This window comes from Canis lupus, chromosome 1 (genome assembly GCF_048164855.1).
Source record: "Canis lupus baileyi chromosome 1, mCanLup2.hap1, whole genome shotgun sequence".
NCBI lineage: Eukaryota > Metazoa > Chordata > Mammalia > Carnivora > Canidae > Canis > Canis lupus.
In genome coordinates this window covers 105,253,621-105,266,936 of record NC_132838.1, presented here as the reverse complement: position 1 = coordinate 105,266,936, position 13,316 = coordinate 105,253,621, and the positions used below count along the sequence as shown (strand labels likewise).

The 13,316-nt window shown below is 40.6% G+C and overlaps 1 protein-coding gene across 1 annotated transcript; it reads right to left on the bottom strand.

Annotated features, from left to right (window-relative positions):
- Nucleotides 1-1,333: 1,333 nt before the first annotated feature.
- Nucleotides 1,334-3,844, bottom strand: LOC140600431 (protein FRG2-like-1). Its single transcript, XM_072768672.1, has 4 exons — nt 3,390-3,844; nt 3,042-3,116; nt 2,758-2,835; nt 1,334-2,512 (listed from the first exon to the last, which is right to left on the bottom strand). Exons 1-4 carry the CDS (start codon nt 3,565-3,567, stop codon nt 2,004-2,006), a joined length of 840 nt encoding a protein of 279 aa, XP_072624773.1. The 5' UTR covers nt 3,568-3,844; the 3' UTR covers nt 1,334-2,003.
- Nucleotides 3,845-13,316: the final 9,472 nt, after the last annotated feature.

The window sequence follows — 13,316 nt, the reverse complement described above, 5'->3', positions numbered from 1 at the left end:
GGCAGAGACATAGGCATAGGGAGAAGCAGGCTCAACCACTGAGCCACCCAGGCATCCCTATATTTTCTATTTCAATTTAATAGGCAGAGTCTATATTGAAAAGAGACTTTTTTTTTTTTTTTGCCATATGGTTGTATTTCTCATTGAATCTTTACCTTGTTATAGGATGTGAAGAGTAAATCAATTTCTTACTTTGTGATGGTAATATCAAGTTCCCAAACCCTAAGTATTAATAATGTCATCCCCCATATTTTATTGCTTATTAACTTTCTCAAATACTTTGACCTATTTTTGAATTTTTATCTCTACTGATCTGCATAATTTAGGAAACAACATGTTTCATAGAGCTAGCTATCCTTTTTTTCCTCTTTTTTATTTTTCAGAACACTTAACACGAGACCTACCATCTTAATGGATTAGGTGTACAATACACTGGTGATTATATGTACAATATTATACATATTGTATAGCTCTGGATTTTATTCATCTTGCCTAACTAAAACTTTATCCTCATTTTTTTTCAGATTTTTTTTTTGCCTATCCTTATTTGTATTTTCATCTGTAAGATTTTTTTTTTTTTTTTTTTTTTTTTGCAATAACATGCCTAGCTCCAATGAGTAACTGATGGTATCTGTATCAGGACCAAATTAAATTTATATAATTAGCTTAGGGATTGATGTTTGATAATATGGAATTTTCCTACCCAAGAACAGTGATGTGATTTTATTTTTGTCTATTTTCATATATTTCAGAAATTTTACATGGTTTCTTATACACATTTGATACATTTTTATTGGATTTATTCTCAGATATTTTATTTTGTTGTAATTATTTAAAATTTTATTTTTCTAAAAAAAAATAAATAAAATAAAATTTTATTTTTCTGATCCTTTTGTAACTATATCCCCAACCCCCAAATATAACTTGCAAATTGTAATTTTTGTACATATGTGGGCATTTGTTTCATATAATTTGAAGCCATGTCATGGGTTCAAATTGATTTGTAATATACTATCATTGAATTGCCCCACTCATTGGGATGATTAACTGCTATTCCCTTCCTATAATAAGAGCTACGAGGCAGAGAAAAGTCAAGGTGGAAATAAAGTAGACGTAAAAAGAAAGCAGCCTCCTAACCCACACCTGCCATAAGACAAACTCCATTTGGATAAACAGAATACATGAAAAGCATTTTTATTTCATCACTTGTAATAGGGAAATCATGAACCAAACATAATACCCAAAAATGTTTATTTTCTTACATAAAATTATATATATTTATTTGATGAAAGACTGCATGATCTCAGTGTAAAATACAAATAGGAAACCATGTAAAATAAAATCTATAAAAAATGAGTATCTACATTAGTTTTAATATCCTCTCATAAGCAGGATAACTTGAAATTTATAAAATAGAAGAAAATTTTAAATTAGGCATATAATATGAGCCAGCTGTAGGAATAAATACATATGGTCATTAACAATATATCTTGACTCAGATTTTATATAAAATAACTGAACATGGTGACTTCACCATGAGTTCATCAAACTGAACAATAAATACAGCCATCTTCTCCACACAGAATGTTACCCCAGCCTGTGGCCTCCACTCCTGGAATGGGAAGACTTACAGCCTTTTCAGGATCAAAGGGGAGGATATAATAAGCATGCTTACTTCACTACACTTAGAATACGCAAATACATATGAATTGCACCCTGATCTTTGTTCTCATAAAATAGCGCTTGGCTGTCTTAAGATTCTCAAAATACAGGAAAATGTCTAACATGAAATTGAAACTTCATCATCTCCCCGTTCTGAGTCCATGTTTCGAGTACCTTTCCTAGGACCCCAAGTTCTATCACTTACTGACACCCTGTGTCTAAAACACGCCCTGCTGGTTTCTGGGACTCTGAGCGGTAGCAGGATTGTGTGCTCACCCCCGGAGCTGCAAGAGCTGCACGCACGGCTCTGCGACCCTAACCGAGCTGCGAGCTGCGGCAGCCTAGCTCTGGCCCCGGGGAGGGGTGGGCCCGCGTCTCTCCCCCGGGGAGCCCAGGGCTTCTCGTCCATCCGCAGCTGGAACCTGGGGCCCGGGGTCCTGCGGCGGGCCTGGGAGCAGCCAGCTCTCGGCCGGGAAGGCGTAGGCCGCCTGGTTGGCCATGGTGTAGACGGTCTGCAAAGCCGAGTACAGAGGCCCCCAGAGCTGCCCGAGTCCGAATTGCTCCTCCCAGGTCAGCGGGGAATGCTTCTGCAGCTCGCACACCTGAGCGACGTCCTGATAGATGGCCTCAGACAGGGCGCGCAGGGTGGTCACCAGTGCCTTCCGAAGTGGAGGCGGCCGGTCTCCCCGAGGGCTGTGTCTGCCCCGCCTGCTGCGCCCCGAGCCCCGCGCCCAGCGTCTCCCGGGGCGGGCGGGCGCGGTCCCCTGGCTCTCGCTGCTGCGGCCATGGTCAGACGCCCTCCGTTTCTTCTTTCCCGGAGTCACACTGCCCTCATCTGCTGGAGAGGCCCCTGCAGAGGAAGCATGTGGATGAACGACTTGCAAGAGTAGACCCCCATTCCCTTGGGTGAATTCCACCAGTCTCCTACTCTGTTCGGCCCCATCTCCTTGATGCCCATCATGGGTCCCCAAATGCTCCCCTGATTCCAGTTTCCTAACTCGTTTCAACCACCCAACAACCCCCTCCATGCCGACGCCCTCCATATCTCACCTGCTTTCCTGTCCATACACCTCCCAGCCCAAAACAAGATCCTACCTGCTCCATCACAGGTGCTGTCGCTGGAACTGATTTTCCTCTTCCTGGAGCCCTCCCAACTGGAGCAGCCTTCCAATTCTGTAGACAAAGAGTTTTGTGACTGTCTGCAACAGGACACCCAGGACACACGAGTCCATCCTGGACACACAAGGATCAATGCTGGCAACCAAAACTACATCCCCATCTGTTCCTAGGATCCAGAGTCTGCAAGAGTCTCCCTGAGTCTCCCTGAGACTGAGTCAACCCATGTCCTGTCCCTCCTCCCCAGGAAAACGAATTCTTACCTGATCCAGAGCTACTGCTGTGTCTTTTAAGCTCAGTTTCCTTGGAGTTCTCCTCATCTGTCTCTGGCTCTGACCCTGGAGGAAATAATTTAGGTGACTGGCCTCAGGCAAGGTCCACAGAACTCCCTAGTCCATCCCTGATCCTAATTTGTGGACAGTTCTCTCAACCGAGGTTGTTCAACCAGTGTCAAAGGTGAACCAGAACAATATGGTTCCAGGGGTTCATTGCCATGTTTCCCAAGGCCCCCCTGAGCGCTGGGTGACACTTCCTATCCCCTATCTCAAAATAAAATCCTGACCCCTAACCCCCCCTTCCAGCCCCCATACACAAACCACCGAGATTCCTACCTTGCCCTTGGGTGCAACCCTGTCTTAACAGGGAAGAGAACGTCTCCTCTTTTCCTTCGAGTGATTTCTCCTCCACATCTGAGCCTCTTTCTTTAGAGTTCTGCTGGCAGGGCGTTTGGTCTGTGGGGTGTTGCGTGGAGGGGCTGTGGGCGTCTATGCCTTCAATTCCCAAGTGCATCTTAAAGTCTACAGGGACGATCCTCCCTCTGTGACGTTTGGACACCGAACTGTGGACTGGTTGCTAGGACCTGCCTTTTGTAGCCCCCCCCAAGGGCGTGGCTTGCTCTGATTGGCTGGAAATATTCCATCTTCTTATCACCTTTCAGAACCTGGACTGGTCTGAGAGGAGGGACGTTGGGGGTTGTACTTCCGCTGCGGAGCCTCACACAGCTAAGGGTCCTTTGCAGGGTCCTGTCATGGTGTCAAAAAAGCAGGACAGCAAAACTAGGGGCAGAGGGATAGAAGATGGAGAAGACTCTTCCCTTTTTTCTGGCCCAACTCCCAGTCACAAGTATTTAAGACCCTGCTAGATTCTGTGGCTTCTTCCCTGGTGAAATGAGAAGCGAGTGCTGCCCAAGGAAGGGCAAGAGGATTACGTAGGCTCATCAGAAGGGTTTCTTCCATATCGGTGAAAAACATGTTTTCAGTATCCTTCTCACTGATAATTTCATTCTATGTAAGTCACAGGAAAATCAGACTTAAAAAAAAAATGTCTATCAGACCCATTATGCAAGTGGAGTATTTCTCTCCCATGTTCCCATCTTGCCAAAAGATGCCCTAGATCTTTAAGGACTGACTGGATATCACCGTAGGAAAATTTACACGTCAATCTTACCTATTAGTACATCTGACGAATACATCTTTGTATAAAAATGAAGGCAGCAATGAACTAAAAAGTATTAATGGTGAAGATAGTTGCCCAGTATTGATTTATCTTCTTTAAAGCTTTTAATATGGAAATTTCAAGCATTCACACAATAAAGGAAAATAAAGAGAATCTTTGTTTACACTTAAGATCACTTCAACATATGTCATCTTTTTTAAAAATTTTATTTATTTATTCATGAGAGACAGAGAGGCAGAGACATAGGCAGAAGGAGAAGTAGACTTCCTGCAGGGAACCAGATGGGGAACTCAATCCCAGGACCCCAGGATCACCTGAGCCAAAAGCAGATGCTCAATCACTATGTTGCTCAGGTGCCCCAAAATATGTCAGCATTTTGCCAATCTTAGATGATCCACTCAAAACTGTTCCTTTGTGATGGGGGTTGGGTGGGAAATGGAGTTGGAATACTTTGATACAAATCCTAGAATTCTGTATTTCTCCAATAATCAAGTTGTGAGCTATAAGATTGATCTCTAATAAATAATTACTCAAGGATATAAAAGATAATAAAAAGACTCCCAGGCATGACAAAACATGAGAGACTCCTAACTCTGGGAAATGAACAAGGGGAAGTGGAAGGGGAGCTGGGTGGGGGATGGGGTGACTGGGTGATGGGCTCCAAGGAGGGCACTTGATGGGATGAGCACTCGGTGTTATACTATATGATGGCAAATCGAAATTCAATAAAATATATTTTTTAAAAGCCTCCTAGACTAGCACAACACAAAATTATTTTTTAATTTATTTTTTAAAAGATTTTATTTATTCATGAGAGACACACACAGAGAGACAGAGACAGAGGCAGAGGGAGAAGCAGGCTCCTCTCAGGGAGCCCAATGTGGGACTTGATCCCAGCACTGGGATCACACCCTGAGCCAAAGGCAGAAGCTCAACCGCTGAGCCACCCAGGAGTCCCTATTTTTATTTTAAAGGTTTTAAGTAATCTCTGTACCCAATGTGGGGCTTAAACTTAAAAACCCCATGATCAGAAGTCACACATTCTACTGACTGAGCCAGCCAGGTGCCCCTATTTTTAAATGTCTTAATATCACCTAATACTCAGTTGATATTCACATTCTCCTGAATAACTCCAACACGTTTTTTTTAATGCATTTTTTGTTTTTTTGAACCATTATCTAAACAAAGTTCCTACATTACTGTTACTTACTATATCATTACAACTGGTACCTCCTGTCTGAAAATATAATTTAAGATCAGTTACAAAAGGGAAGCACATACTTGCAATTAACATCGCGCAACAATATATCCAGAAAAAACTAATGTCTATCCATTAAAAGGAAAGGGAAATAATCCACAATTAGTTGGGGAAAAAATTCAAAAAGACAATCAATTAGTAAACCTGTGATAAATATTATGTTACATATAGTATTGCTGATAATAAAGAAAATGAAAATAAAACCACCACCATTTCACATACATACAGACATTACCGGGTTTAGCAGTGATGTGGGGAATTGAAGTTTCTTTACAGTATATACATATATGTTAGAATTTATTAAAGGCCTGGAAATGAGACTTATCAATTATAGTTGATATCAGATATACATGTTAGTAAAATAAAAATGCAGAGGAAAAGTAAACAGGAAATAAATAATCTCTTTATATCTTGGGAGGGTGTGGATGTTTCAAGCAAAGTTGACTGAGTTGAGGTGATTAAGTTATTGCCAACGCTTGATAGCGGCCTCCTCCTGCAATATAAAGGCCAGCTGGAGGGGGAAGCTTTCCTTCATCCTCATCCCTCCTCCATTATCTTGAATAATGGATCCTCCATTGTGCCCCATGGAATTTGCTCAGCATCCACAATCTGCGCTGATAAGGACAGCTGAATCATTCTCATCATCTTAAGACTTTTTAATCTTTTCCCTATTTGCCCCTATTTAAAATGGGTTGTTGATTGCATCATGAATTTCCAGACAGTTAACCGGCCACATGTCTCTGTCTCCTCCAGAAAAACCAATTGCCAAATCAAAAAATACGTCTTGATGATAACCTTTGAAAGCTGCCCGTGATGGATGTTCACTCACTGCCCACCTTCCTCTTCGACCCATAGATAATGTGCAAGGACTGTTGACAGGCCTTTGACACATGGGGAGGACTAGGAGGTGTCCCATGATGGGGGCGGGGCGGGGGGGCTTGTCTCCCAGCCTCCCAGCCCTTGAGCTCAGATGAGGAGGAGAGCCTGGGACAAAGGAAGTCTCAGCAATTCCAGACCTCAGGCATTTTAGGAAGACTGACAGAAGGGACAAAGACAAAGGTGAGGAATCTGTGTGGTTGAAGCTATCCTTAGAACTAAAACCCAGGATCCCTGGGTGGTACAACGGTTTAGCGCCTGCCTTTGGCCCAGGGCGCGATCCTGGGGCCTCGGGATCGAGTCCCACGTCGGGATCCCGGTGCATGGAGCCTGCTTCTCCCTCTGCCTGTGTCTCTGCCTCTCTCTCTCTCACTGTGTGACTATCATAAATAAGTAAATAAAAATTTAAAAAAAAACCTAAAATCCATGGATACTTTTTCTTTATCCTCCATGCAGAGCCTTCTCCAAGCTCAGGCAGAAAAATGCAACAGAAACATACAAAGAGCTCAATATCTTTCAGGGTTCCTCACTGAGGAGCACAAAATGATATATGATAATATATAATATATAATATAACAATATATAAACATTTAGACATATATCTAAATGTAATTTCTGTTATGTAAATATATAAAAATATGTGGTTTTAAATTTTGTAATAAGCATTTTGTTATATATTTAACATACATTTGAAATTTTATATATTCTTATATATTTTATATGTAAGATAAAGTTATAACATTTAGTATATATATGTTAAAATTTCTTCAATGCTTAAGAAAGACAAACATTCATTCATTGTAGTCCTGGAGGGTCATCTAGGTCATACATCTAGAGATGTATAGGGAAATCTTGAAACTGCATACCTTGGACAGAATAGCAAAAGAGTCTACATGGAAGTACTTCATCTCTTCATTGTACCTCAAGAAACTACGAAGGGCTGCCTGGAGTTGGGGGCTGGATCTGACATGAGGGAAGAAGAATCCTTGGCAAAGTTCATAGGACCTTTAGTGCCTCTCTCACCCCAAAAAATGAATAAGGACTGTGCCCATGCTTCCCAGGGCCCAGGTAAGGACAGGAAGCCCCAGCTTCCTTCCAACACTTAAAATAGTTTCTTCAGTAAGTAAGAAGAGATGCAGAGGATGATTTGATACCAGAAGATTCCCAGGAGACTTCCAGAGAAGCAACAACAAGGAAGGAAATGATAGAACCTTGTGACTTGGAGGATATTTCCTCCTCTATTGCCCAGTTCTGTTGCCCTTCACAGACCTCCTGATTTCTTTTACTTCTATCGCTCATGTAGAGGGATTATCTTAAAAGTCCAGGATGACCCAAGGGGATCCCTGATATACATCTATTTTTCTTTGTTTTTGTGCTTTTATTTGCATGTTCACCACTAACATCTCTGGGGTCATTTCTGAACACATTTTCAAGTGTCTTCCAGTGGATAGAATCTTATATGCAAGAATACACATCTTTATTTTTAAGATTTTATTTATTTATTTGAGAGAGAGAGAGAGTCCAAGTGGAGAGGAGGGGCAGAGGGAGAAGCAGACTTCTCCCTGCTGAGCAAAGAGCCCAATGTGGAGCTCCATCCCAGGACCCCAGGATCATGACCTGAGCTGAGGGCAGGTGCTTAACTGATTGAGCCACTCAGGTGCCCAAAGAATATGCATCTTTCAACTTTTGATAAAGATTTCCTAATTGTCTCTCAAAAAGTCATTGACCATTGATATTCCCTACATGCATGCATGAAATGGCATATTTCCACTGACCTCCGAAACAGATCACATCAGCAAACTTCTTTTTTCTCTTCTTTCTCTCTTTCTTTCTCTCTTTCTTTCTTTCTTTCTTTCTTTCTTTCTTTCTTTCTTCTTTCTCTCTCTCTCTCTTTCTTTCTCCTCCCTTCCTTCCTTCCTTCCTTCCTTCCTTCCTTCCTTCCTTCCTTCCCTCCTTCCTTCCTTCCGTTCCTTCCTTTCTTTACAAGTAGGCTTCACACCGAGCATGGAACCCAATGTGGGGCTAGAACTCATGACCCTGAGCTCAACACCTGAGCCAAAATCAAGAGTCAGACACTTAACAGAGCCACTCAGGTGCCCTCGCAAACCTTTAACTTAACAAGCTGGCAGTGATACAACAAACATATGATATCTTGTAATTTACTTTTCTCCGATCATCATTGAGGATGGATACCTCTTTATATGTGAAATGACCATTTGCATTTCCTTTACTGTAAAATGTTTCCATAGGTTCTAGTTTTTTTTTCTTTCTTTGAGTTGTCTTTTTATGCTTCATTGGGAGTAAAGCATATTTTATTTGAATGGTGTTTTTTCTACAACATCCTACCGAGGTTGATGCCCATCCGCATACCCAAGCATAGTCCTGTCCTGGATCTATTCTCACAAGTTCTCCACCTGTCAAGAAATCTGAGATGAAATCCATCCATGTGGATCCATCCAGTCTTCCATCTTAAGATTTCAACTGAATTCCTTCTTACCTCATGGACCAGCCTTAGGATGGGAGATGGACTTATTGATGGGCCCCATTCTGCACCCAAGCATTTTGGCCAGGACTCCACTTTCATTGCCATGCTGGGTGTCACAGTGTGCACAAGGTTTGCAGTGCCAGGCAGGAATATTCCAATTAAGAAAAAGAGAAAGAAGCAAAACAATTGGCAGCCTCCCACAATATGGAAGGGATTCTAACATCTTGAGGAAGCAGCATGAGGGCAATGAGTCTTTTTTCCTCCCAGTTTTATTGAGATCTACTTGACCTGTAACATTGTGTAAGTTTAAGGTATACAATATGATGATTTGATACACATATATATGGCAAAATGAATACCACAACAGGGTTAATTAAATACTGTATGGTTTAACTTATATGAAGAATCTGAAAGTCAAATTCATTGAAGCAGAGAATAGAATATTGGTTGCCAGAGGCTGGAGGGAGGGGAAGGGGGGCATTGTTGTGCAATGTGTATAAGATTTCAGTTATACAAGATGAAAGAGTCATAGAGATCTGTTGTACAATATAGTGACTATGGCTAGTAGTACAGTATTGTGCACTTTAAATTATGAAAAGAGGATATATTTTATGTTAAGAGTTCTGAGCACACACAGAGGAAGACAAGGAATTTTTTGGAAGTGATGGATATTTTAGTACCTTGATTGTGGTGGTGTTATCACAGAGGTATGCAGATTTCCAAACTTGTCAAAATGTATACATTAAATATGTGCGATTTTTAGTATATCAACTATATATTAATAAAGTTTAGCAAGAGAAATTAATTCTAAGAGACTTTCAAGAGTTAAGTTTATTATCTTTAAAGAGCACTCAACAATCATTGGATCATTGCTATGAAGCTCATACATGTAGTAGCTTACTTTTTTCTTTTCTTTTCTTTTCTTTTTTTTTCTTTTCTTTTCTTTTCTTTTTTTCTTTTCTCTTTTCTTTTTTGAAGTAGGCTCCACTGGGTTTGAAACCTAACGCAAGGCTTGAACTCATAACCCTGAGATTGAGACCTGAGCCGATATCAAGAGTCAGATGCTTAACCAACTGAGCCAGCTAGGCACCTCACCATTTTTAAACAAAACTATGCGTCATCACTACTATTACTTTCATTTTAAAGACAAGGAAAACACAGAGAGACAGACTAGGTGATTTACTTAAATTCATATCCAACTGAGGGCAAAGTGTGGACTTGAGTCTGGCTGAATTTTTGCAAAGACAGCGCATTTAACCTCTATATTGTGCTAAGTAAGCTGGATAGCTGTTGTGTTCTTTGAATAATCTATATAGTTTGGTTTTAGCCTTACCATTTTATTTTAGCTAGATAGTATATTATGTTATGATTTTTGTTGTAATAACTTTTCATGATTTGTAAAGGTTTATTCTGTAAGCCAATATCAGAATGAATAAAGCCTTAGAGATTTAAGAAAATGTAGCTGCACTGATTGCAGTTTTGTATTATATAGGAACCTGTCCATGATAAGCTGAATTTAATGAAAGCAAGATAGAATAGTGGTTGGAAACAGGAAGAAAAAAACATTTGGGGGCATTTGACTTTATTTCAGGGACGAAAGTATAAGAACACCTCATAATTTCATGTCTTGCCCTGACATATGGGACATTGAATGCTAATATGGGATAATATAGTGTAAGGCAAATATTAAAGAATTAGTAATTTTAGATCATATACTTATCTATTAATACCGGATTAGAAACTATTACCCATGTGGTAAGTTTTCTGAAATATATTAAAACATGACATATGCAAATTGAAAACTCTAATACAAGAATATCGTGTGCTTCATAAGTTGATCTTACAGAATTGCAATTGATATTAGAGAAAGTATCACAGGATACATTTGAGCCTAACAGCTGCTCTCTGAAACCCATTATTATAAAATTGTCTTTTTCCTTCAATGCTGCTTCCAGTAGCTTCAAGAGAGAAAATCTCACCATAATCAACAGACAGTGATGTTTTCAGTAGAGACACAACTGTCTCCATTAAGCACATCATACTCAGAGTTAGAGAAAATTTTTCTATTCTAGCAATTGTCATTGGGATATACTGTTTCTTCACAAGATCACATGATTCCTACACATTTATTTATCCTAGTCCTTATTATATAAACATGGAGGTATTCCAGGCACACCTCTAGTAATTCTACAAATGCCTGTAAGGGAGGCTGCAAGCAATTGGTTTCAGAACTACAGGCCCTTTGGCCACAGGAACTTCTTGCAACATACATCCATGAAGGCAAGAGAAACAAAAGCAAAAACGAACTATTGGGACTTCATCAAGATAAGAAGCTTTTGCACAGCAAAAGAAACAGTCAACAAAACTAAAAGACAACCTACAGAATGGGAGAAGATATTTGCAAATGACATATCAGATAAAGGACTAGTATCCAAGATCTATAAAGAACTTATTAAACTCAAAAGCAAAGAAACAAACAATCCAATCATGAAATAGGCAAAAAACATGAAGAGAAATCTCACAGAGGAAGACATAGACATGGCCAACAAGCACATGAGGAAATGCTCCGCATCACTGGCCATCGGGGAAATACAAATCAAAACCACAATGAGATACCACCTCACACCAGTAAGAATGGGAAAAATTAACAAGGCAGGAAACAACAAATGTTGGAGAGGATGTGGAGAAAGGGGAACCCTCTTGCATTGTTGGTGGGAATGTGAACTGGTGCAGCCACTCTGGAAAACTGTGTGGAGATTCCTCAAAGAGTTAAAAATAGATCTGCCCTATGACCCAGCAATTGCACTGCTGGGGATTTACCCCAAAGATACAGATGCAGTGAAACGCCGGGACACCTGCACCCTGATGTTTATAGCAGCATTGTCCACAATAGCCAAACTGTGGAAGGAGCCTCGGTGTCCATCGACAGATGATGGATACAGAAGATGTGGTCTATGTATACAATGGAATATTCCTCAGCCATTAGAAACGACAAATACCCACCATTTGCTTCGACGTGGATGGAACTGGAGGGTATTATGCTGAGTGAAATAAGTCAATCGGAGAAGGACAAACATTATATGGTCTCATTCATTTGGGGAATATAAAAAATAGGGAAAAGGAATAAAGGGGAAAGGAGAGAAAATGAGTGGGAAATATCAGACAGGGAGACAGAACATGAGAGACTCCTAACTCTGGGAAACGAACAAGGGGTGGTGGAAAGGGAGGTGGGTGGGGGTTGGGGGTGACTGGGTGATGGGCACTGAGGGGGGCACTTGACGGGATGAGCACTGGGTGTTATGCTATATGTTGGGAAATTGGACTCCAATAAAAAATAAAAAATAATTTAAAAAAACAACAACAAAAGAACTACAGGCCCTAATTACCTTAAAAATCAGTTTTCCTTTTCACTGTATTTAATACCAGCAGTCATTGTCATTGTGGATTACACTAAGTCCAGTAGGATCCAGCAGGTATTGGTACAATGAGTAGGACCCCACCTCTCTTTACTAGCTCAGATCATGCCTGTGGGGCTTTGGCACTGAATCAGTTTCAAACTCAGAACAATCCTTTTTTTGTATACCATCACTTACCCACATTTACTCCTGATAGGCGACCATACTTTGTAGAATTTGCCTCTCAGACTGAAGTGGAAACTAGCCCCCTAGAAATATCTCTCTGTCTGGACTGTGAGCTCAGGACACAGTCATAAGAGCTAGTGCCTGTGGGAGGGAGCCACAAGACACTGTGATATGGAGCAGTGATTGTGACCTCACCTCCCATCAGAAGTACAATTATCATTTCACCTTTAGAAACAGTGACACTGCTGGCTGGGGAGCTGAGAACATTTATGAAGAACTTTTTTTTCTGAAGTTAGTAATTACCAAAACCAATTATAAGTTTCTAGTTAATATCTACAAAGGGACTGGTAGAGGCTGTTTTCTTTTCCTGAAGGCAGACAGGACTCATGTGGAGAGGAACAGAAAATTTCAGAAGTCTGACACATGAGGGACTGGCAGCAAGTAGCTGTCTCCCTAGATCTGCTTTACTAACAATTCTTCCACCCAAAAATGATGTCTTCCTAATCTTCAGACCTCTGAAGTGGACTGTCATTAAATTACAAGCAAAAAGCTAGTGCTGAGGATTTTCAATGTGAAAGATGGAACTCAAAGGCAAGCACAATGTGGAGGTCTAGATTAAGCACCAGATGTTTCCTTTTCTATGAAATAAATGAATGCTAAGTACACAATTCAAATGCACTGGATGTTTACCACAGTCTTCCACACTTACTTTTTGATGTATTTTCAGTAATGAGCACTGGTTGCTTTTGTAATACATGAAGAAATATAACACAGGAGTTCATTAGCTCTTTAGATTTTCCTACAAACAAATCTACATTTTATCCAGGTCCACTATCCAATGATTCTCAATTTCCAAGCCTGGATGAGATCCATAGTGGTGGGC